General features: G+C 41.6%; 1 protein-coding gene and 1 long non-coding RNA gene across 4 annotated transcripts in view; one reads left to right on the forward strand and one right to left on the reverse strand.

Annotated features, from left to right (window-relative positions):
- The window catches only part of slc6a15 (solute carrier family 6 member 15), a 34,648-nt gene that overhangs the window by 5,365 nt on the left and 2,951 nt on the right, over window positions 1-26,332 (forward strand). The window contains exons 3-11 of the mRNA XM_077193404.1: window positions 1,346-1,503; window positions 1,659-1,785; window positions 1,946-2,127; window positions 5,200-5,310; window positions 7,297-7,538; window positions 7,685-7,874; window positions 9,242-9,434; window positions 24,089-24,248; window positions 25,131-25,293. Coding sequence (XP_077049519.1) covers window positions 1,346-1,503; window positions 1,659-1,785; window positions 1,946-2,127; window positions 5,200-5,310; window positions 7,297-7,538; window positions 7,685-7,874; window positions 9,242-9,434; window positions 24,089-24,248; window positions 25,131-25,293 — 1,526 coding nt within the window. The remainder of the gene's footprint in view (window positions 1-1,345; window positions 1,504-1,658; window positions 1,786-1,945; window positions 2,128-5,199; window positions 5,311-7,296; window positions 7,539-7,684; window positions 7,875-9,241; window positions 9,435-24,088; window positions 24,249-25,130; window positions 25,294-26,332) is intronic.
- On the reverse strand, window positions 1,201-24,238 carry LOC143696756 (uncharacterized). Of its 3 annotated transcripts, none has more exons than XR_013186056.1 (4): window positions 24,108-24,238; window positions 9,309-9,405; window positions 2,047-2,119; window positions 1,201-1,760 (listed from the first exon to the last, which is right to left on the reverse strand). It is a non-coding gene; the product is annotated as an uncharacterized LOC143696756 (long non-coding RNA). The 3 variants fall into 3 exon arrangements; XR_013186057.1 differs by having other exon boundaries at window positions 1,980-2,119; XR_013186055.1 differs by having other exon boundaries at window positions 1,201-2,119.

The following is a 26,332-nucleotide window of genomic DNA, read 5'->3' on the forward strand; positions in this document are numbered from 1 at the left end:
ATGTGACATCAATGACAGCATATTTTGTCCTCAAAGAAACACACCTACAGTATGACGTTTTGCTGCCCCAGTCTACCAGATGTCATCTTAGGCACAACCCGTGGAGTCATACATTTTTAAACAAGCATCTTACAGCGCACCAATCTGACCTACATTAAACCTTAAACAAAATGCAAAAACATGACAATTTTGGTGAGATTCTACTATTTAAAAGCACAACACAAGATCTAAATACCCCTATTGTTGACTACAATAAGGCTGCCAGATACATTTTATGATAAGACAAAGGGAATCAATGCAAAATGGCTCAATGTTGTTAATGACATTTCATGATATCCCAAAGCCTGTACTGTACAGTTGCCACTTAACACAATAGACAGGTTGAAGTAGATTGTACAAACCAAGCTGTTATGAAATATAATATACGGCAGTTTATAGAACATACAGTACTTACTGTCTCATTTAATTTATTCTAAATGACTCTGTAGTTTATGTTTCCAATTAGGTGCATGTCTCTAAATATAGCAGATGGTGGTGTCTAAAATCATACTTATCTGTGAATCTCAGTAGGATTCTGTGTGTTAAAGCACATGACTGCAACATGTTGAAAGAGCAGCAGACCTACAGGACTCTCAAAGCAATGTCATTGTATTGAAGTTGTTCCCCATAAGGCACTGGGAAGGAATGTTCTATCCTGTGCCATTGGCAATGCTATAACAGTTTTGAAATGTCAGTCTCATCCTTCTTCGGCTCTCTGTAATGAGAGTTTAATTTAATAGAGAAAATATTTGCAGATAATAACAGTGGGTTAACCAGTTCTTTCATATTTTATAAAAACTATGAAACATTAAAAAACTGTCTTAAAATAAAGCTGAAATAAAACAAAATAAACCACATAACTAAATTACTTAAAATAAAATATAAAAATAAAAGCTAATCCAAAATATTAATAAATACTATATAAATAATGCCAAAATAACACTGGATTAGACACAATAAATGTACACGATTAGCATGATAAATAACCATAAATCAAGAAAAACAAACTAATAAATGAAAAGATAAATAAATAGGCATAAATCCAAGAAAAAACAACCAATACAGTGTAAAATGCACAGTAACGTTTTTTTTTTTGTGTGTGAAATATATGACACCAATAATGCCAGTTTAAGAATGATCAAACATTGACCTTGAAGAATGTTTGATTACAATGGGTAAGTGCTTTAATTACATTCACATACTGTCACTTGTAACGTATGTACTGTATCTGGCATACTCTATGTATAACAGTGTGGAAGTTTGGTTCCAAAATTAATAGGGCCATAACCAGTTCTCCTCTTTGTAGGAGCGTATCTGGTTCCCTACTTCATTCTGCTGGTGGTGATAGGAATTCCCCTCTTCTTCCTGGAGCTAGCAGTGGGCCAGCGCATCCGACGGGGCAGTATCGGGGTGTGGAACTACATCAGTCCACGCCTGGGTGGCATCGGCTTCGCCAGCTGTTTGGTAAATATCAGTGCTTTCATGTAGACATACGTTATTTTAAGTACAGACACTGTCTTTGCTCAGGGAAGAGGTGACTAATTAAACCTTTTAAAGACTTGGGTAGATGGAGTAGAGGGTGTAGCTCATACATTTAACTGCATTCTCTCTAATCGCAGGTGTGCTTTTTTGTGGCGCTCTACTACAATGTCATCATCGGCTGGAGTCTCTTCTACTTCTCGCAGTCCTTCCAGCATCCTCTTCCGTGGCACGAGTGTCCCCTGGTCAAAAACAAAACAAATACATGTAAGAAGACCATGAAATTATGCTTTTTATTCAATGTACCACAATTAAATATATGACATACTGTATGTAGACAAAAACAATAGATTTTAATATACTGAATAACTTTTCGAATGAATCTTGTAATGCTGTACAAGATTATAAGTTTCATGTTATTTGGTAGATATTGAACCAGAGTGTGAGAAAAGTTCAGCTACTACGTTCTACTGGTATCGTGTGGCCCTGGACATCTCCGATTCCATCTCAGAGAGTGGAGGACTTAACTGGAAGATGACTTTGTGCCTGTTGGTTGCTTGGACCATGGTGTGTCTTGCTATGATGAAGGGTATCCAGTCTTCTGGAAAGGTAAGAAAAGTGTTTTGTATTTTGTTCAAGGAAAGTCTGCATTTAGTCACAGAATAAAGTCAGACAAGACCTCAAATGATGTCTCAAAAGTAGCACAGAGAGTAACACTGATCCTCAGACTGATCCTTCCTATATCAATGACAACAATCGGCCTCTCATGTGATCCATGCCTGCATTACTTTTTTGAAACGTGATGCAGAGTCCATACGGATAAAACCAAATGTGGTACTCTGACATCGGTGAGCTTTTTGACCCGGTTCCCTTTTGACAGCTGATTTTCAAGTCATGTGGATATTAAAACCCCCTAAAGAAGTTAAAACAACATATTGAGGGCTTTTCATTTTTTAAAGGCATCCATTATCATAGTGCATATGTAAAAAGAATGCATATAATTATAGGTAAGGAATAATTGACGACAGGCTATTGAATTATTAGAAAAATAATGCACACCCGAGGTGGTAATGCCTCGGGTGTGTATTATTTTTCAATAATTCAACGGCCTGGAGTCAAATATTCTGCTTAAACTACAGTTACCACACCTCAAAACATTGTTCAGATGATGTTTTTCAAGACATTTGTCAAGTTTTTGTCCTTAAATCGCTCTTATGTGTAGGACTAATTTCTTAAGCATCTAATTCTAAAACTCAGTTGCTAATTCCAAAACGTCACTTTAGAGCTGGTAACAGAAGCCTCTGTTACCAGCTCTAAAGTGGCGTTTTGGAATTAGCAACTGAAAGCAGACTAATGCAGTTATTAATGCAGTGAGAGAGAGAGAGAGAGAGAGAGAGAGAGAGAGAGAGAGAGAGAGATCGTATGTGAATTCCCCGAGTCTCTGCATCTCTCAACAGTGTTTGGCAGCAGCGTCTCTAGACTTGATTATGTCCATCAGCAATTGATTGGGTCGTTGTAGGGTTGTGGTTTGCTATTGCTGTGATCTCATGTAAGCGTCAGGTTTTCCCGCCCACACGCCATCAGAGAAGAGAAGAAGGGAAATTAAAGATTATAAGGGCACATGAATTAAAAAATAATAATAATATTAATGATGTGAATGGATAAATCATTTAGAATGAATAAATACAGCAATATTCCATTTAAAAAAGAGGAAATGTCCATTTTGGTTTCATTGTGACTTCAATATATTGCCAGTTAAAGCGACAGCAATCCCTTCTTCTATGTAAGTGTGGCCCTCAGTCAGTAAGAATACTATAGTATGGGATATATATGCTATACTCTGAAGGGGATAAAGACAGTCTTTGAAGTCTAATCTTGGATTTACCTCACAAAAGAATACCAATCTCTCATTCAACATTCCCACAAAAGGGTATTTCACACACGAAAAAAATCCTTTGTCATTTTGTGTGCACAAAAGCATGGTAGTGCTGGTTGCCATGGTTTTATATGCACCATCCCTATTCACAGTTCTGTGGCACTGTACCCAGTAACCTTACTCAACTACAATTATTGGTGTTTGAGGATACTGTACTGTAGAATTAGAGTTGTGTCTGCAGGAAGAAGGATATATTTATTTAAAGGATCTTTGTATAACCTTTTTGATGCTTCAGTTTTGGGAACCCATAAAGTCTTTTAATCTTCTAAGTTGTGGGATAGTTAAAGTTAAGACTTTACACTATAAGACTGGTCCGCCCTTGATGAATCAGAGTTGAGTCAGTATAGCCTTTTGGGCATTATGGTCATACAGTATGTACAGCAAGTCATTAATGGCATCAACAAAGGCCGTTTTGCTTACTTCGAAAAGTAATTTAAATTAATATATGACTGCACACATTTTCATGTCAGAGCATGGTGCTAGTAATACCAACGTCATGGATTTAAATCCCAGGGAATGCATGAACTGTTAAAATGTTTAACCTCAATGCAATGCAAGTTCCTAAAATACACATAAAAAATTTGTAATATGAACCAAATTAAAAGTGTCCATAAAATAAATTATGCATATACTTTAAGGATTAATTTAAGTATTAATCATTAATCAAGTCCTCAAATTATCGTTCTTGTAAAATAGAAAGTTATGAAATTATGTTTGGGGTGTGACTTTATGACTGTACTGAACTCATTAAGAGAACAAACTGTTCCCATTGCCGCAAGGATTTGAGTCACACCAGTGTTATTGTAATATTTTTAATATAATCTATAAACTATTATAATATTTAATAATATATTCAATGAGCTTTTATTTTTTATATTTTCAGATTTCAGTTATAGTTTGATTTCAGTATAAGTTTTAGTAATTTTGTTCTTATCAGTTTTATTAGTTTCCCCTATAGTTTTAATTGATTTTTTATTACATTTAGTTGAAGTAATTTTAATACTTAAACTAATCTTATTTATATCAGCGAGTTGCCAAAGAAACATTTTTAATTTTAAGTAATTGAATATTTATATTTTTTAGCTTTGTTTCAGTTTTCGAAAACTATTTGTAATCACTTTAGACTTAGTTTTAGTTAACAATAACAATATTGTGGCAAAATACCACATGACCAGTTATTAAAAACTAGATCAAAACCAAATCCATATGTCAGATTTCTGGAAATATGCTTCAGTCTGATCGGACTGGCCATGCAGGCTGGCATTTGACATCACACACAAAGTGTCTGCAGCTGTGTCTCAATTCACTCATTTACAGTCACATGTTGCATTCAGGCCTGCTATAGATGCCTTCACTACACCATCTGGCTTATAGAAAGCATCTATCTTCATTAACGTGCATTCAAAATGAGCTGTGTATTGTAATAAAATAATTTTTTCACTGTAATGTTTGAACAAATGAATCTGATTTCTTCTTTTGTAAAATGACAGACTGTCTAGGTTTGAAAACGTAATAAAAGTCCGCCTGTAGTCAATCATTTTATCTCTTAAACCTTATCAGTGATCACCAAAATTACATATTTAAGCGTTTTTTCCTTTAATTTTTTTTCATGCGTTAAAATAACTCGAATGTAACTCTTCACCCTTGCCTCATTTATGAGCAGAAAACGATCTTACAGCGTACGAAACACTACCATTCAATTTTACATAGATATTGTTTGATAATATGTTTATGTCTGACTGCAGGTGATGTACTTCAGCTCTCTGTTCCCCTATGTGGTGCTTATTTGTTTCCTGGTTCGTGCTTTCCTACTCAAAGGTTCTATAGACGGCATCATCCACATGTTCACCCCGAAGGTAAGACGCTGTGTATGTGTGAGCAGATGACACATTACCACAATGGTTAGACCAATTTACTCTACATGTTCTGGTTCACACTGCGGCAATTAATCCAATTTATTGAGAATTACCGTAATCATCCATAACTAATTCCCATGTGTATCACTCGTCTCAGTTCGGTGAAGACCAGTAGATGTATCTATGGAAACAATGCCCTAGCCAGATTTCCCAGCATGCATTTGTGATGTGACTCGGCAGAAGTGAATTAAATCTTCCATCAGCACACACTGAAATGCAGCAGACTGTCTAATTGTGGCAGCTATTAACACACAGACACAAGATGTGGTCACATTTTCTCCTCAGTGCAAAGGGCTGTCAATGTGTCCCTTGTTGAGTTATATGTCACTTCAGAGTCTTATCAGAGGTTGGTTTGTGTAACACACAATTAAATGATAGTACATAGCCAAAGCTTCAGATTTGTACTGCTTCTGTTTCACACACAATGGTAATTAGTACAGATCCATTACAATCACTGCTTTTTAGAGCTGTTTTTACATCTATGATATTATCAAGGGTGCAATTCGTTGATTAAGTATGATTATATTTATAATTAAAGGGATAGTTCACCCTAAAAATGAATATTCTGTCATAATTTACTCTCCTGTTGTATTTTACTCCAAACCTTGCATAGATGCATTTCTTTATTCTGCGGAATACACAAAAAAAGATGTTTTGAAAAATGTTTTGGTTTCTACTGACATCCATTATATGGCATAAATTGTTTTATCTCAAAATATCTTCTTTTATGTTCCACAAAAGAAAAGTAATTCGCAGTTTTATTTTAGTACTATTTATATACTATTATAGTTTTTAATTAATTTTAATATTGTGTAGTAATTTTGTTATGTGATTTTGTCAAATATTACAAATAAATATTTCTTCTTAAAAATATAGTTCTTTTTAAATATTACTATAAAGGTTTCATATATTTTTATTTCAGTTTTAGTTTTATTTCAGTTTTAAGCTTTTTATTTACCGTTTTTCCCAGTTGCTGGTCATTTTAGTGCTTCAACTTAAACGTATTTCAGGTAGTTGCTGAGGCAATATTTAACATTATCTAATTATCATTCAGTTTAAGTTGCCCATCTAATATTTATTTATTTTTGCTTTAAAAGCCCTCCTGTTAGAGGTTCTTCTCATGTCGCTTTAAGAAAACAGCCAGTCTTTAAAACATTCAAATTGGTATTTTTTGAAATATCTGGAGCACATTTGATAAATTTACCATTCATGTCACATGGAAAATTCATTTGCAGACACAAGACCTGTGCTTATTGAAATGCCAGAGCAGCAGTGTAAAGATATTCAGCTGGAATGGTAAAATAGCTGCCCTTCTCCTTTATGTTTGCAAATGTTTGCTGAGAAATTTAAATCCAGTACTAACATTGCTAACAAGCTGTAAACTTGCTGTAGACCATCAAATACACACTTTCTAAATGACAGAAATCTTGAAAGATAAATAGTTCATCAATATTTCAAAACTGAACAGCAAAAACAAAGAGAATGGAAAGAATTTACAAAAAGGTTCAATTTGTTAACTTTAGTTACAAAATAAATAAAATTAGTTATTTCAATTACCAAAAATGTTTTTGATAGTTTGAGTAGTTAATGATAACCCTGATAAGTCATACAGCTTTGGAACAATACAAGTGTGAGTAAATGATGAAATAATTTCCCTTTATGAGTGTCACTGTGTGTGTATGACTCAAGGTAATTATTTAATATGATCATATGTTAAAATATGGGGTGTTGCCCAATGTTTAAAGAAGCAATCAATCTATATATCAGCCTGGATGGTTAAAAAAAATATTTGTCCATTTTGAGATGATTGGCTTCTCAGTTTAACCATAGGCAAATTGATATATTTTCAGATATTCTAAATAAAAATCATATCACTGTGCACGATTTAGCATGTGACAAATAATAAACTACACTATCTTCTTACAGCTGGAAATCATGCTGGAGCCCAAAGTGTGGCGTGAAGCTGCCACGCAGGTCTTTTTTGCCCTGGGTCTTGGTTTCGGTGGAGTTATTGCCTTCTCCAGCTACAACAAGCGAGACAACAACTGCCACTTCGATGCTGTGCTGGTCTCCTTCATTAACTTCTTCACCTCAGTGTTGGCCACTCTAGTAGTGTTTGCTGTGCTGGGCTTCAAAGCCAACATCATGATTGACAAATGTGTGGAAATGTAAGTTCAAAACCAATTAACCATGAGAAGCAGTTTAGTAGCAAGTTCCAAATATTATTAAAATAAATATACAGTCCATAAATGTCATCAAACTCCATACAGGCCCAATGACCGGTAGTTGAATTTCTTGTTTTAATGTATTTTAGGAACACAAAGAAGATCATTGATCTCCTTGGCAAAGAGATCAATCCAAGCTTGATCCCACACCATATTAACTTCAGCAATGTTAGCCCAGAGGACTACCAGCAAATGACCAGCATTATCCAGGGCGTGATGGAAAACGATTACCCACGCCTAGGCTTAGAAAACTGCGACATCAAAGAAGAGCTGAACAAGGTGAGGAGGAGCTTAAAGTGAACTGATACACCACGGGGAAACCTTAGAGAGACACGGGGAAACCTAAGAGACAACTGATATACACAAACTTTCCATGGAATTTAACCCTGGTGGTAAGGCTCTCTCTCCAGTCATGTTTTGAAAGTTAATACAACACAAGAGAGCACTCACTATCAAAAGTGTCATTTTAAAGCCCAAAACCCATACTTCATAGCTATTAGAAAATCTGACAAACAAACAAAATAGATAGGGGTCAATGATGAGTAGTGTTGGAGAAAATTACTTTTAAAAGTAATGTTACAATATTGTGTTACTCCCTAAAAATTTACTCCATTAATTTTATGGAAATTAATGTGTTGTTACCTATGCTTTACTTTTTCTCACCTGGGCTGGGCCTGCTTGTTTGTTTTTTACCCCCAAAAAAAGAAAAACAATGGTTAGTGAATGTAAAGGCCCTTTATGTGGATGCTTTTTTCCACCACAGATTAAAATATTTTAAAAGATAATTGGGCTTTTTTCCCCCTCAGAATTGCAAGTTTAGATCTCACAATTCTGACTTTACAACTCACAACTGCGAGTTTATATCACGCAAATAAATATTAAATATATATTTAAAATACATTGTAGAATGTATTTTAAGTAAATAATTCCTTAAAAATTATATAAATGTTTTCTAAAATTAAATGAATTTAAACTAGATTTTTTTCTCAGAAATCCTTATTTGTAATTGATACATAAACAGAGGATATATAAATACTTAAAAGTTTATGACCAAAATTAAAAAACTGCAGAGTAAGTACTATAGTGGCCTTTAGTGTGTACGAGATCAAGAGGCACTGCATGATGAAACAAAAGGAAATAAATGCGGTGCGTGTTGGCTGAGGTGATGCCATTATCAGAGTAAACCACATACACGCCTGCAAGAACCGTCATAGACCGTAGCCTTCTAGAATATGAGCCTTTCTTTACACAGGCACATTTCCTCCTACATCTTTTGATGGGTTTCGTTTTACCCAAATCTATTTTTGTAAGTTTCTGCTTGCTTTGACGTAAACTCTCACACTAAAACATGTTGAATTATTCATGAAGAGGCCTCAAGCAAAATACAGCATTTTAACAGTACAGAATAAACAGATGTATGTACATTATCGCTATAGCAGTAATCTAATATTAATATCTTGACATTAAAAATGTAAAAAATGATCAAGTATGTTTTACTTTTTCTGTGGAAAATACAAGTTATGTTTGCCTGTGCAAAACAAGCTGCCATGATACAAGTCACGCCTAATCTTACACTTGTCTTTTTATTTATATGTTCATGTTTTTAAAGGCATGCTAGAATCCAACCTTTACCTTTTCTCTCACAGGCGGTGCAGGGCACAGGCTTGGCCTTCATCGCTTTCACTGAAGCCATGACCCATTTCCCAGCCTCACCTTTTTGGTCTGTGATGTTCTTCCTTATGTTGGTAAATTTGGGACTGGGCAGCATGTTCGGCACTATCCAGGGCATCCTTACCCCCATTGTGGACACCTTCAAAGTACGGAAGGAATACCTCACAGGTCAGCCAATGCCAAATAAAAAAACACTACTCTGCAATATAGAGAGAAGGAAACATTTTTACTTCATAGTTTCAAGAATATAATGTATCATTATTTGATCTGTCTCTGAAACCATATGATAGATTTGCATTTTTACATGAACTATTCCTTTAATCACAACAATTTTGTTGTGGACCTTCAATCAATGTTGAAAAAAGTTGTCCTGCTTAATATTTTTGTTGAAATCGTGATACATTTGTTCCATTAATCTTTAAAATAGAAATCTTTTGTAACATTATAAATGTCTTTACTGTCACATTTGATCAATTTAATGCATCCTTCCTTACTGATTAATCTTTTTTTTATTATTATAAAAAAAGACCCCAAACTTTTACTATACTGCATGGCTTTAATTGACATTTAATCAGATTAAACCTAAATAATTTCATGTAAGTTTATCCATGTAAGGGTTTCTGTTGACGGATACGATAAAGTAACGTTCTCTTACGAGAGTATCTCTCGTACTGCGTACTATCTTACGCTATGGGGGAAAACCTCTTTTCCACGAGATATTGAAGCCAAAAATTATCCTTAATTTTGAATTAACCCTTGTGCATCCTTATGGACATTTTTGTCCTTTTCAGTTTTGTTTTTTTGATAACTTTGTCTGTGTTAATGCTAACTGCATGAAATTTGCTACAGGTGTGTATTTTTATTGGAATTTTAATATTTCACCTTCATTTCCTTTAAAAAATCTATTTTGCACTAGGTACAAAAAATACTCCCACTCAGCGCCTTTTGGACAAAAATGTCCCCATTGAAACCCATTAAAACTGCGATTTTTAATCCCAGTGCCTTTCAACTATAAAATGATGCAATCTTTCTTAACAGGCTTTCATTCTGTTGGCAAGGCTTCAAAATTTACATTTTTACTATTTTTTATCAGATTGTGCCATTTTTTCAGGTTTGGCATATAAAGCAAATGATCACTTTATTGTTGTTTTCTGCTGTTTTCGGCTTATGCATATTATAGAGCCAATTAGATAAATTATGAAGCTATAATTGTGTGGGTGTGTTGGTATGGATGTCAGAATGTGGTTTGTATGTGTGTACTGAAAGTTTTAGGTGTGTGTGTGGGTTTTCTTTCTTTCAGTTTGAAAGAAAGAAATTATATTGTACTGGAAATCACAAATCCCACCACATGTAAATGAGTCATACCCTTGGCAGAGTCACAGATCCTGCCATGTGAAAACTGAAAAGGTCAAAAAGTTACTGAGCTTTGAGGATTTTTTTCATTCAAACACATTTCTTATTACTTGCTTGCACCTTTTCATTTGTTATTGTTTTTTTTACAAAGATAAAAGGTGAGCTTGACTTTGATGTAGAAGTTTAGAAGCTCCACAACACATTGTTTTTGTTTTCACCTCGAGAAAATGGTGATTGTTTTGTCTGGAAGATTTTCGTTGACACAATTGCTCTCACAGCCAAACCTATAACATATCCAAGGTTGTAATATTTAAAGAAAAAAAAATCTGCTCAGCATTTAGTATATGGAATATTTTTATTATTATTATAATTTTTATAAAAAAAACAAGTGGCATTATGTAAAGAAACCAGCGTTTAAAGGGTTAAAATTCTGAAAATTAATGACTGTTTGGTCATTATGATTAGAACTGATGCTAGTAAAAAATCTAAGTCAGTGAAAGTGGAAAAAAATATTTATCTATAATATTTTTATGACACTTTTTTGACATGGAAATTTTTGTCCTTTATGGGCCTGAGTGGTAGTTTTGTTTTTTATCTGATACTGCATAAAAAATATGATTGCATCAAAATTAATATTGTTGTTAATTATTGACATATCCAAGGCTGTAATATTTAAAGAAAAAAAATCCTGCTTAGAATTTAGTATATAGAAAATTATTATTATTATTCTAATTTTTATAAACATCAACAGTGGCATTATGTAAAGAAGCCGACGTTTAAAGGGTTAAAATTCTGAAAATTAATGACTGTTTGGTAATTATGATTAGAACTGATGCTAGTAAAAAATCTAAGCCAGTGAAAGTGTAAAAAAATATTAATCTATAATATTTTTATGACACTTTTTTGACATGGACATTTTTGTCCTTTATGGGCCTGAGTGGTAGTTTTGTTTTTTATCTGATACTGCATAAAAAATATGATTGCATCAAAATTAATATTGTTGTTAATTATTGACATATCCAAGGCTGTAATATTTAAAGAAAAAAAATCCTGCTTAGAATTTAGTATATAGAAAATTATTATTATTATTCTAATTTTTATAAACATCAACAGTGGCATTATGTAAAGAAACCGACGTTTAAAGGGTTAAAATTCTGAAAATTAATGACTGTTTGGTAATTATGATTAGAACTGATGCTAGTAAAAAATCTAAGCCAGTGAAAGTGTAAAAAAATATTAATCTATAATATTTTTATGACACTTTTTTGACATGGACATTTTTGTCCTTTATGGGCCTGAGTGGTAGTTTTGTTTTTTATCTGATACTGCATAAAAAATATGATTGCATCAAAATTAATATTGTTGTTAATTATTGACATATCCAAGGCTGTAATATTTAAAGAAAAAAAATCCTGCTTAGAATTTAGTATATAGAAAATTATTATTATTATTCTAATTTTTATAAACATCAACAGTGGCATTATGTAAAGAAACCGACGTTAAAAGGGTTAAAATTCTGAAAATTAATGACTGTTTGGTAATTATGATTAGAACTGATGCTAGTAAAAAATCTAAGCCAGTGAAAGTGTAAAAAAATATTAATCTATAATATTTTTATGACACTTTTTTGACATGGACATTTTTGTCCTTTATGGGCCTGAGTGGTAGTTTTGTTTTTTATCTGATACTGCATAAAAAATATGATTGCATCAAAATTAATATTGTTGTTAATTATTGACATATCCAAGGCTGTAATATTTAAAGAAAAAAAATCCTGCTTAGAATTTAGTATATAGAAAATTATTATTATTATTCTAATTTTTATAAACATCAACAGTGGCATTATGTAAAGAAACCGACGTTTAAAGGGTTAAAATTCTGAAAATTAATGACTGTTTGGTAATTATGATTAGAACTGATGCTAGTAAAAAATCTAAGTCAGTGAAAGTGTAAAAAAATATTAATCTATAATATTTTTATGACACTTTTTTGACATGGACATTTTTGTCCTTTATGGGCCTGAGTGGTAGCTTTTTTTTAAATCTGATACTGCATAAAAAATATTAATGCATCAAAATTAATGTTGTTTTTAATGATTGACATATCCAAGGCTGTAATAATCAAAGAAAAAAAATTCTGCTTAGCATTTAGTAAATTGAAAATAATTACTATTTTTCTTTTTTTCATAAAAAAACAACAGTGGCATTATGTAAACAAACCCACATTTTAAGGGTTAAAATTCTGAAAATTAATGAATGTTTGGTCATTATGATTAGAGCTGATGCTGGTTAAAAAATTGATGTCAGTGAAAGTGGAAAAAAATATAAATCTATAATATTTTTATGACAGTTTTTGGATACGGACATTTTTGTCCTCTATGTACCTATGAGCAACTTTTTTTAATTGATGCACAAGGGTTAATGTAAAACGCTGTGCAGCAGCATGCAGACATAGGCAAGACGGCTTGCGCGCCTTATTGGCTGCCCTGCGGCAACAGCAGCAGCCTATCGAGAGAGGCTCTGCGTGACACATATCCAATGGGGGCATTTCACGCCCATTTCATCACGTCCCGCCAGAAAGGGCGTGGTCTCGCCCTATAAACATAGCTCGATTAGGCTGGTACAACTGATTTTCATCTCTTCAGGAGTGAGAAGCCACGCCGTCCGAGAAAAAGCACACACGGGACGAGCCTTTGAGTCTGAAGTCGCTGGCATCGCCGCCTTTAGCCGCCGTACCTGCTATGCTTTCCGGCGTTATATCCTTTTCTGCAAGTGTGTGTGTGTGCTTGCCGCTGCGACACACATTTTTTCACTGTCTCTCTCCCTCTCCTAAAAGAGCTGCGTCTTTTTCAAGATGCATAGATCCTGCGGCTCGTGCCGAGCCACACTCAGTCAAGAGGATCGCCATGTCATCTGCGTTTCCTGCCTGGGTGAGGATCATGCGGCTCTCGCTCTCGTCGACGGCGGATGCCCTCACTGTGAGCTACTGCCGATGGTGACTCTGAGGACTCGCCTGGCATCATTCTCAGAGCCTGCACTTCAGCCCGCTGTAGCGCCGTGCCGTAAAAGCGCCGTGTCCAGCGCGGCCCCGAGCCTTCTCCTGCTCGCCAAAGCTCGCCGGTTCGCCCGCCAGCTTCGCCGGCATCGCTCGAGTCCCTCACCGATCGGACAGCGGCCGCCGTCTGCCGCCGCTTCCGCCATTGAGGTCGACGAAACAGCCCCGAGCCTTCTCCAGCCGTGATAGCTCGCCGTTTCACCCGCCAGCTTCACCAGCTTCACTCGAGTCGCTCGCTGACGGACAGCGGCCGCCGCGCGCCGACCATTAATGAAGACGAGATAGCTGCATCTGTAGAGAAGGCCAGCTGCTCTATCCTGGCGTCGGACAGTGAGGACTGGGCGAGCTCTGTGGACCTCCCCCCCTCTGCCCGCGAGTCGTCAGGGAAACGGGCAAGCATCAAAACCGCTGTGCGGCTAGCTTTCTTTACGTTACAAGAAAGCTACCCCGCCCCCCATGGACATGCGTCACCGGCGAAATGAGGAAAGAGTGTGTTTTGGTACCGCCGAGGCCGGACCAATCTCCATTTCTCAAACATTTCTCAGCTCCTCTTAGTTTGAGCAGCTGAAAATGTCAATATTGCAGCAATGAGCCTGTTGTATAACACGCACGCCTGCAAACAAACGCCAACACACACAAACTGTGATGACGCTCTCTTATCTGCTCGAGCTATTTTAAGCTGTTGTCGTTTCCCCCTGTGGCTCAGTTGCGAAACCCAAAGCCTTCGCACAGGAGACCCGTGTTCGATCCCAGGTCTCGCAGCAGATAAAATTTAGTCTCGCCGCAGCCAGACTCCACCGAAACTTCTCGTTCGTTCAGTTCCAAACAATGTGACTACTCCAGTGTATTTCGCAGTAAACAAGCCGGCACCACAGCCCGCTTGCCTGCACACAAATGCCATTTTTACGGGGACCCAGATAAATCCCAAAAGAGTGTATTTTCTGGTATTCCGGCCACGGCCGATGGTGTTATGAGTGTTGTAAGAATGCCCACGTCTCAGTGCCCATTGCCACAAACAGACACAGCCCGCCACAGTTCAGGACTAGCACAAATAAAATCGACTCATGTCGATTGTGCAAAAATGTAGTAAATGTGCCCACGACACAGTGCCCACAAACACTACACTATGCGTGTCCCTCGTTTTTTGTAAAAAACGAAACCGACACACATTCGGTCAGCACAAGCCGACGATGTTCTCAGTGCAGTGAATGTGCCCACCGTCCCGCGCCCACATTCCTTCGCAGACACGCTCAACCCCACGGGGTTTGTCCCGCTCGCTCTCTCTCCACAACCTGTCATAGAGAATTCGAGCGCGACCAGGCTGCCCACTGTAATCGGCGCACCTCCCTCCCGGGGGTATCAGAATGGGTGTTGAACACTATAAAAAGAGGCTATTCGCTACAGTTCGCTCGACGTCCCTTCCGTTACACGGCGCGAGTCGAAACCACGGTAAACAACGAAGTATCTCATCTACTTCGAGCCGAAATAGTGAAACTGCTGAGCAAAGGGGCCATAGAACCTTTATCTCAGGCTCAGAGCGAAGGGGGGCTATACAGCAGATATTTTCTGGTACCGAAAAAAGACGGGGGTCTCAGACCCATTCTAGATCTGCGACAGCTGAACAGAGTGCTTATGAAGCGCCAGTTCAGAATGCTGACAACTAGGAAAATCCTCGCGCAAGTGCGCCAGGGAGACTGGTTTATGTCAATAGATCTGAAAAACGCCTATTTCCAAATACAAATAGCGTCACGTCACAGGCGATTCTTGAGATTCGCCTTCGAGGGCCAGGCATATCAATACACAGTCCTATCGTTCGGCCTATCCCTAGCACCCCGTACATTTCCGAAGTGCATGGCCCTCGCACCCCTGTAAAGGGCCGCGTGGCCCTCGCACCCCTGAGACTTTGAACTACTTGGACGATGGGCTGATTCTAGCTCGATCACATTCAGAGCTCATAGAACACAGAACCACATTACTCGAGCATCTCGAGAATCTGGGTCTCACAGTCAATTGGGCGAAGAGTTCGCTGTTTCCCACCCAGCTGTCTATGACAGCACATCTGTCGCCAGAGTGAGAACTGGACATTCAGCGCGCCGCAAAATCCTTTCGCCGCGGCTCTATAGTCCCGCTCAAAAGGTTTCAGAAAATGCTGGGCCTCATGGCCTCGGCATCTTCAGTACTCCAGCTGGGCCTGCTTCGCATAAGCCCACTGCAGTTATGGCTGAAAGTGCGAGTTCCACCCCGGGCGTGGACCTCTGGTCTGTTTCACCTCAGGGTCGACATGAAATGCGTTTCGGCTCTGGAACCTTGGAAAATAGCCGACTGGTATCAGTCAGGCGTGAGTCTGGGGACTCCCTCGAGTGTGACGGTGGTGTCCACAGACGCCTCCACCTCGGGATGGGGAGCGCTGCTCGAGGGCAGACCGTTCTCCGGCCAGTGGTCAGAACGGGAAAAGCTCCTACGCATAAACTGTCTAGAAATGCTGGCAGTCGACAACGCGCTGTGGCGCTTTTGTCCCCAGATAAAAGGCAGCCACGTCTTAGTCTGGTCGGACAACATGTCAGTGATGGCATACATAAATCACCAGGGTGGCATCAGGTCCCGAAACCTTTACAGGCTGATGGAACGCCTCCTGGTCTGGGCTCAGCACAACCCTGACACAACACTGACAGCAGCGCATGTGCCTGGTAGCCTGAATCTGGGACCAGACCGTCTGTCCAGAAACAATGTCCCAGCAGGGGAATGGTCGCTGCACCTGCAGACGATCCAACTGCTGTGGGAGACATTCGGCAGAGCGCAGGTGGACCTGTTCGCGTCCCAAGAAAGCGCTCACTGTCCGAACTTTTTCTCCAAGAGCAGGGATGCGCTGGCCCACGTATGGCCCCGGTGCCCCCTCTATGCTTTTCCCCCCGTCTCGCTCCAGCCGCAAGTGCTGGAACGAATCAGGGAAAACGGATGCCCAGTGCTACTCTTGGCTCCGCTCTGAACAAACCAGAATTGGTTCCCAGTCCTAATGCGGTAGACCAGCACTCCCCAGTGGCCAATACCGGTGAGGAGAGACCTCCTCTCTCAGGCAAAGGGCTCGATTTGGCATCCTCGCCCGGAATTATGGTCCCTACATGCATGGGCCATCAACGGGTACCCGCTAACCTCCCAGAGGGAGTGTTAAATACAATCACGCAGGCTACTAGAGCCCCGTCTACTAGACAGCTCTATTCCTCAAAGTGGTCAGTGTTCTCTGCCTGGTGTCAAGCTCAGGGCTTTTCACCCGCAGACTGCGGGGTTACGTAAGTGCTCTCCTTCCTTCAGGAGCTGCTGGATAAGGGCAGAACCCCATCCACGCTCAAAGTATACGTGGCGGCCATAGCGGCATTTGCAAAACCGACGTCTGGCCAGTCACTGGGGAAAAACGACCTGGTCGTGCGATCCTCAGGGGAGCTCGGAGGCTGAATCCTCCCAGACCCCCCTCAGTCCCTGTGTGGGACCTTTCTACGGTTTTGGAAGCCATGAAAGGTGCCCCATTCGAGCCAATCCATTTGTCAGACATGAAACATCTGTCTATCAAAACGGTATTCCTTATGGCTCTCGCTTCAGTGAAGCGCGTAGGGGACTTGCAAGCGCTTTCGGTAAGCGCGTCATGCATGGAGTTTTGGCCTAATGGCTCAAAAGTCATACTCAAACCAAGGCACGGGTACGTGCCCACATCCCTCAACACACCGTTCAGGGCCCTGGTTATTTCCCTGTGCGCTCTCCCGGTTCGTGATGAGGTGAAGGATGCGAGTCTCCTCTGCCCTGACAGGGCATTGAGAGCTTATGTGTCCCGCTCGTCGGTCTTTAGACAGACTGAGCAGCTCTTCGTTTTGTTTGGTGGACGCTCCAAGGGACTGGCCGCATCCTAAAAGAGCCTATCCAGATGGATAGTCGACACCATAGCACTGGCTTGCACTTCTAAGGGCCTGCAGTGTTCTTTGGGTGTCAGAGCGCACTCCACGAGAGGCGTGGCCTCATCGTGGGCGTGGTATAGTGGGGTTACTGATATCTGTACGGCCGTGGGCTGGGCCTCGCCATCTACATTTATAAGGTTTTACAACCTAGAGGTTCCCGCCTTACAAGCCAAGCTTCTGTCGGTATAGAACTCAGTGCTATCTGCCCCGCTGTGCCGGCCCAGATGCTGAGTTTCGCTTGTGCATCGCTCACGGAGCGATAAAAAACAGCTCCATGGGTGTTGAATAACCCGTACTATTACCCAGTTCAGGCTGAACACGTTCACCCTGTCTGCGTGAAACACTGTTAACATAACTAGCTCCTGTAGGATGCTATTTCATGGGGAATGATGCTTGCAGCCTCTCTTCTCCGACTCTCTGTGAGTCTATGGTGATTATGCACTATATGAGCCCCGGGCTACTGCCCTTGGGACTTTGGTGTCGGATCCCAGTACGCACGGTGTTTTGCATTGTGTTCCCCATAGCGTAAGATATTACGCAGTACGAGAGATACTCTCGTAAGAGAACGTACTCGGTTACTAACGTAACCTCGGTTCTCTCTAGAGAGGGAACGAATACTAGGTATCTTGCCGTGCATACACAGCTCTGGTTCGCTTCGGCGATGAAAACCAGTTGTACCAGCCTAATCGAGCTATGTTTATAGGGCGAGACCACGCCTGTCATGACCGCGGGATGAACGACAGGAAGCAGATGCAAGTTACAGATTTAATGAAGTTATATAGAATAGGACACACAGTACAGCCGATGGTGAAGTGACGCAGGGGCTTCGGTGGCCAGACTCGTGAAGACGTGCAGTGAAGACGTGACGACAACGAAAACCCCAATCCACTTGAACACGAAGACGAAACAGGAACACCAGGCTGAACAGGAACACAGGAACACAGGAACACCAACACCGAGGACCAGAGACAACGTACTGACAAGGATGCAGAAACAGAGGTAAGAATATATATGGTTGAGAGATAACGTGCAGCTGGTGAGATGATGATGATCAGCTGGAGCGGATCCGGAGTGCCAATCATTCACGCCCACACGCACGTGCACTCATACAACAACATAAACACGAGACAAGAAGAGACCAGAGAATACGTATACCGTGACAGTACCCCTCCCTCTAAGAACGCCTCCTGGCGTTCCCAGACCCCCTTACCTGTCGATTGTAATCATCAATAAGGGAGTGATCCAGGATGTCTCGAGCAGGAACCCAACTTCTCTCCTCCGGACCGTAACCTTCCCAGTCCACCAAGTACTGGAATCCGCGTCCCCTCCGCCTAGAGTCCAGAATCCGATTAACCGAATATGTGGTCTCCCCATCTACGAGCCGCGGTGGAGGAGGAACCGGGACCGGCGGATTAATGTGTGAATGAAACACGGGTTTAATCTTGGATACATGGAACACGGAATGAACCCTCCTATACGCGGGAGGTAATTTGAGGCGGACTGCCACCGGACTAAGGATCTTGGTGACAGCGAACGGGCCGATAAATTTGGGTGCAAGTTTATTAGAAACGGTGCGGAGAGGAATGTTCTTAGTTGAAAGCCACACTTTTTGACCAACGACGTATACGGGAGGCCTTGACCTGTGGCGATCGGCCTTGGCCTTGGTGCGGGCCCCCACTTGGAGTAGAGTCTCCCGGGCTCTAGTCCAAGTGCGGTGACACCTCTGGACAAAGGCGTGAGCGGAGGGGACCGCAACCTCGGATTCCAGACTGGGAAAAATAGGTGGCTGGTAACATACACTACACTCAAACGGAGATAGGCCCGTAGCCGACACTGGTAACGTATTGTGCGCGTACTCTACCATAGACAGTTGTTGGCTCCAAGAGGAAGGATTCTTGGAGACCAAACATCGCAACACTCTCTCCAAATCCTGGTTGGCTCTCTCGGTTTGACCATTGCTCTGGGGATGAAATCCAGAGGACAAACTCACAGTCGCCCCCAGTAATCTGCAAAACTCTTGCCAAAATTTGGACACGAACTGGGGTCCCCTGTCGGAAACTACGTCTGTCGGGAGGCCATGTAACCGAAAGACGTGATCTACGACTGCCACCGCTGTCTCCTTAGCTGAAGGTAATTTGGGTAAGGGAACAAAATGGGCTGCCTTCGAGAACCGGTCCACCACAGTCAAAACTACTGTGTTACCCTGGGAGGGTGGGAGGGCGGTAATGAAATCTAGAGCGATATGGGACCAGGGTCTCGAAGGAACCGACAACGGCTGAAGTAACCCGTCTGGAGGTCGATTGGAAGTCTTACCAGTGGCACAAACCGAGCAAGCCAAAACAAAATCGTGAATGTCGCGAGCCATAAGTGGCCACCAGAATCGTTGCTTGACTAAAAATCTAGTCCGATTTACCCCTGGATGGCAAGCCACATTGGAACCATGACCCCACTGAATAACGTCTGACCGTAATCCCTCCGGCACGAATAATCGATTCGGTGGGCAACCGGGCGGAGGCGTTACCCCTTCCAAGGCCTTAACGACCCTCGATTCGACCTCCCATGTGAGTGTTGAAACGAATAGCGTTTCGGGTAAAATACACTCGGGAGTAGACGGGCGCTCGGAAAAATCAAATACACGAGACAGGGCGTCGGGTTTGATGTTCTTGGAACCCGGACGATAAGACAGGGAAAATTCAAAACGACCGAAAAATAGAGCCCACCGAGCCTGCCTGGAGTTCAATCTTTTAGCGGTTTTAATGTACTCGAGATTCTTATGATCGGTCCAGACGATAAAAGGTACCCCCGACCCTTCTAACCAGTGGCGCCATTCCTCCAATGCTAATTTAACTGCCAACAACTCTCTGTTACCAATGTCGTAATTGCGTTCGGTGGGTGACAATCGATGAGAAAAAAACGCGCAAGGATGCATCTTGTCGTCTGCAAGAGAGCGTTGGGACAACACTGCACCTACTCCCACCTCCGACGCGTCGACCTCCACCACGAACTGACGTGAAGAATCAGGGGCAACAAGGATGGGGGCTGAAACAAAGCGGCCTTTCAGTTTGACGAACACAGCTTCAGCTGCGTCCGACCACCTGAACGTCGTTCGGGGGGAGGTCAAGGCAGTCAGAGGTGCGACTAGTTGGCTGAAATTGCGAATAAAACGCCGGTAGAAGTTGGCGAACCCCAGAAACCTCTGCAGGGCCTTGCGGGAATCTGGACTTGGCCACTCCACCACAGCCTTAATCTTCTCAGGGTCCATCCGCACTCCTTCAGGCGACACGATGTAACCTAAGAAAGGGACAGACTGTGCATGAAAATCGCATTTCTCCGCCTTGACAAAAAGCCCATTCTCTAGCAACCTCAGAAGCACTCGTCGTACGTGTTGCACATGCTCCTGGAGAGAAGAAGAAAAAATCAATATGTCATCCAGGTAGACATATATGAATTGATCGATCATATCTCGCAACACGTCGTTGACCAATGCCTGGAAAACAGCAGGAGAGTTGGACAGCCCGAAAGGCATGACCAAGTATTCAAAGTGCCCCCTGGGGGTGTTAAATGCTGTTTTCCACTCATCCCCCTCCCTAATGCGAACCAAATGATAAGCGTTACGCAAATCCAATTTTGTGAAGACGGACGCTCCCTGCAACCTCTCGAAAGCTGAAGACATCAACGGCAAAGGATAAGTATTCTTTACCGTGATGTTATTCAACCCTCGGTAATCAATACAAGGTCGCAGAGACCCGTCCTTCTTCCCCACAAAAAAGAACCCCGCCCCCGCTGGAGAAGAGGAAGGGCGAATGAACTTGGTTGCTAGAGAATCAGAAATATATTTCTCCATAGCCTCTCTCTCAGGAACAGAGAGTGAATACAACTTGCCCTTGGGCGGAGACTTACCTGGCAGTAAATCTATAGCACAGTCATAGGGACGATGCGGAGGTAGAGAAGCAGCACGAGACTTACTGAACACCTCCTTCAGGTCATGGTACTCTGCGGGCACGTTAGACAAATCCCCTGCTTCCTCCTGAAACACAGAAACAGGCACAGACGAACAAGCAGACACAAGACAAGACTTATGACACCCCTTGCTCCACTCCAGCACAGATCGGTGATGCCAGTCCACTCGGGGGTTGTGTTGGATAAGCCACGGGTGTCCAAGTACGATGGGTGCCAGAGGTGAGTCCAGAATATAGAACGAGATAGTTTCAGAATGATTTCCAGAGGTAATGAGGGTGATGTCTTCAGTGGCAAGGGAAATAGTGGGTAGCTCTTGTCCATTGAGTGCGTGAACTGAAATCTTGTGAGTGAGTGGTTTGAGGGGAATCTGAAAATCTTGAGCAAATTTGTGGTCCATAAAATTACCTTCTGCGCCCGAATCCAATAGTGCCTGACAATCGTGCTGGTGGACTGACCACCTAAGCCTTACCGGAAGGAGCGTGGAGGTTGATGTAACAGCTGATGAGGTCTTCCTGGCGGAGATCCCACCCGATAGTAGCCTCAAATTTACTACCGGGCTGGGCCTTTTACTGGACAGTTGTAAGCAAAGTGGCCCGATCCTCCACAATAAAGACAAAGGCCCTGGGACCTCCGCCTCTCCTTCTCCTCCCGGGAAAGCCGAGCTCGACCCACCTGCATGGGCTCCGGATCGTTGCTGGGACTGACCACGTCCCTGCCACTGGACCGAAACCCGTCGACGTCTCCGAAGGTACGGGTGGATCTAGCCCGGCGCTCAACTCGAGCCAACCGAGCGTCCACCCGCAGCGCCAAGTCAATGAGCCCGTTCAAGGTGGTGGGCAGGTCCAGGGCGTAGATCTCCCTCTGGACGTGGTCAGCCAACCCATGCAGGAACATGTCCCACTGCGCCTCCTCGTTCCATCCGCACTCCGCCGCCAGGGTTCGAAACTCAATTGAATAGTCCGAAACTGATCTTCCCTCCTGTCGCAGCTCTGCCAGGGTCCTAGCGGCCTCACGCCCAGAGACCGCCCGATCAAACACCCTTCTCATCTCGGCGGCGAGGGTCTGGAACGAGGCGCAGCATGGGTCTTGATTCTCCCACACCGCCGTTCCCCATAGCGCCGCCCTCCCAGTCAACAAAGTCAAAATAAACGCTACCTTAGCCTGTTCGGTGTTAAAGGTGCGGGGCTGTAGTGCAAAGTGCATCGAGCACCGAGTGATGAACGCTCTGCAGTAGGAGGGTTCTCCTCCATAAGCTTCTGGAACTGGAAGGCGTGGCTCCGGCTGGGAGGCGCTCTCAGGTGGTGTGGGGGGAACAGCTGGTGTGGGCGGCGCAGTGGGAACTCGTAGGCGTTGGATCTGCTGGGTGAGCTCGGACACCTGCGTCACTAGGGCTTGTACTGCGCGTCCCGTGCCGCCGATCTCTCTCTCTTGGGCATCCATTCTGCGAATGCTATGGTGAATGAAATCATCCAGAGATGATGAAGACGCTCTTGCTGCTTCCATCTGTTGGTCAGTACGTTCTGTCATGACTGCGGGATGAACGACAGGAAGCAGATGCAAGTTACAGATTTAATGAAGTTATATAGAATAGGACACACAGTACAGCCGATGGTGAAGTGACGCAGGGGCTTCGGTGGCCAGACTCGTGAAGACGTGCAGTGAAGACGTGACGACAACGAAAACCCCAATCCACTTGAACACGAAGACGAAACAGGAACACCAGGCTGAACAGGAACACAGGAACACCAACACCGAGGACCAGAGACAACGTACTGACAAGGATGCAGAAACAGAGGTAAGAATATATATGGTTGAGAGATAACGTGCAGCTGGTGAGATGATGATGATCAGCTGGAGCGGATCCGGAGTGCCAATCATTCACGCCCACACGCACGTGCACTCATACAACAACATAAACACGAGACAAGAAGAGACCAGAGAATACGTATACCGTGACAACGCCCTTTCTGGCGGGACGTGACGAAATGGGCGCGAAATGCCCCCATTGGATATGTGTCACGCAGAGCCTCTCTCGATAGGCTGCTGCTGTTCCCGCAGGGCAGCCAATAAGGCGCGCAAGCCGTCTTGCCCATGTCTGCATGCTGCTGCACAGCGTTTTACATTAATTAAAAATTAAGGATAATTTTTGGCTTCAATATCTCGTGGAAAAGAGGTTTTCCCCCATAGCATAAGATATTACGCAGTACTCGTTCCCTCTCTAGAGAAAACCGAGGTTACGTTAGTAACCGAGTACGATTTCTGTTCAGAAAACTCATCTTAAGTAACTTATCGGCCTGACAGAGGCACATTTCCATATGTACTTCCGCTACTCACAAAAGTCAACAATGCCCACCCACAGACGCAGAAAATCGCGTTACATTTATTAGCATATGAGCTTTCATAAAATACTGAGAGGATAACGTCTTACCCCAACCCTCTTCCCATTTCCAGTTTAACGTTAACTTATTTTTGATTTCTAATACACATTGTTGCTCTCTGCTTTCTTTACAGTTGGTTGCTGTGTACTTGCCTTCTTTATTGGTTTAATATTTGTCCAGCGATCCGGGAACTACTTTGTGGCCATGTTTGATGATTATTCTGCCACTCTACCGCTGCTCATTGTTGTTCTTCTGGAGAACATTGCTGTGGCCTGGGTCTACGGCACCGACAAGTAGGCCTATGTTACAAACTCAGCCTCTATTAGAGAGCTTACGGCGCCCTCTGGTGGCATGATGAGCGACGTATTTATATCAAGAGAATTTTATCAACTACATTTATTTATTAAAATTCAAGTTTGTTACGGTCTTATTACTACCTAAAAAATTTAATTATAATTCTGTAATCATAAAATAATAGATTGCTTTCACAACCCAATTAAATGACATAAGCTACTACTTTTAATTGGTTGTGGCATTAACTGACTAAATCATCTTGATTGAAAAAAGATATCTGAAAAAGATATTTTAAGATATTAAAATGTTTTGAGTTTAAAATATGGACATGTATTTGTGGTTTTGCTCAGAGAACATACTGTACAGACTATTCATACTTTGTTTTTGTTTTGTTCATTTTACTTTTTTAATTAGAATAGCTATTTTAAATATTTAAGACTACAATTTAAAAATAACTAATTGATTTAAGACATTTAAGATATTGAATACTGAGCTTTATATTGATGTGACAAGCATTTGTTGTCATCTTTATATATATTTATTGAAATTCAAGTTTGTTACGGTTACAAACTAACCAATGAAAAATAAATATAGTTATAATTATATTGTAATTATAATTAAATTTCATATAGTAGTGGCCAAAAGTTATGTCCGAAGAGAATTGGTTTGGGCATTTATTTTACTTTGATTAAACCATCAAAATATAAGGAAAATATTTTATATTTTTAAATATTTTAAAAATGAGGGAAGAACTGAACACTAAACTAGGTTTTATCTGACAAAACCATTTAGCAAAAAATGCAAACTACATTTAGTTTAGCAGCAACCTAATTTGCAGTGATTGTGGCATTGATGCCTCTCTCTTCTGTGGGTTTATTCAGGTTCTTTGAGGATCTGAAGGACATGCTTGGTTTCACTCCATACCGCTTCTATTACTATATGTGGAAGTTTGTTACACCAGTGCTGCTGCTGGGTCTTCTGGCCGCAAGTCTCATTCAGCTGGGACTGTCGCCACCTAGTTACAGCGCATGGAACCAGCAACTGGTGGGTACACTTTAATTCTTAAGATACAATATTGTTTTGAACTTAAAATATGGCCATCATTTTATTCAGACATTTTTTATTCCGAGAGGTACAGATTCCATACAGATTATTTCACCTATATGTGTTCTATTTTTTCTTGATAAAGAAATATCACAAGGGTGTATTGATGTATTTTATGCTATAGAATAAACATATCTTGAGCTTGTGTTAACCACAGACATTATTTCAGGCATTTATTGAAATCACATTCTCTCTTGAGTAGATACTTATTTTAAATAAGTATTTACTTTGCTACAGCTAAAAAGTATGTTCTATATAGTATGTGTGTAGTATGAATGTAATCCGGATATACTACATCAATGTGTCATGTGATGTTGTCAACATCATGTGACCTTCCAGTTTCACTTGCGTCACTAGCATTCACAAATCCTCTCCCGTGGCCTCATGGGATAGTAAAGTGTCCATCGTATTTAAAGGTGCTCTAAGGGATGTCGGGTGACGTCACTTCTTGTTGATGGAGGCTAGCTAGACCCTCCCTCCTCCTCATTCGCACACTAACCCCCCAAACCCCACCCCCAAATCCTTCTTGTCGGTTATTGGCTGGAACAGTTTGTTATGTTTCGTGGTGCGGGTTAGCCCAGTTTGATTTTGTTGCCGTTTTTGGAGCCTGGGGTGTCTGCAGAGACCGTATTTTTTTACAGTGTGTCTATGGGACAGGCAGCTAGCGGATAGTGAGGAGATGTTTGCTGTATGTGACAAAAAATGTTTTGGCCTAAAAAACGCATGACATCGCTTAGAGCACCTTTAACTTCAAAATCCCGCTGGAAGAAGTAAGTAAATCGGGTACTTTTTGGGCCTTTTCAAATACCCACACTTGCAGTCTTGGCCACTTGAGAGCGCGTGCACAGGAAGTAAGTGCGCAAGACTGTCCCATGTCTGAAAAAATGCCAAAGCGCAGTGTCCTTAATGCACACTAAACACACACTATCTTAAATACCGCATCAGAGTGGTATTCGAGGATAAGCGTGCGTATCCCATC

This window comes from Siphateles boraxobius, unplaced genomic scaffold, assembly GCF_051911475.1.
Source record: "Siphateles boraxobius isolate OS27281-9 unplaced genomic scaffold, OSU_SipBor_1 31, whole genome shotgun sequence".
NCBI lineage: Eukaryota > Metazoa > Chordata > Actinopteri > Cypriniformes > Leuciscidae > Siphateles > Siphateles boraxobius.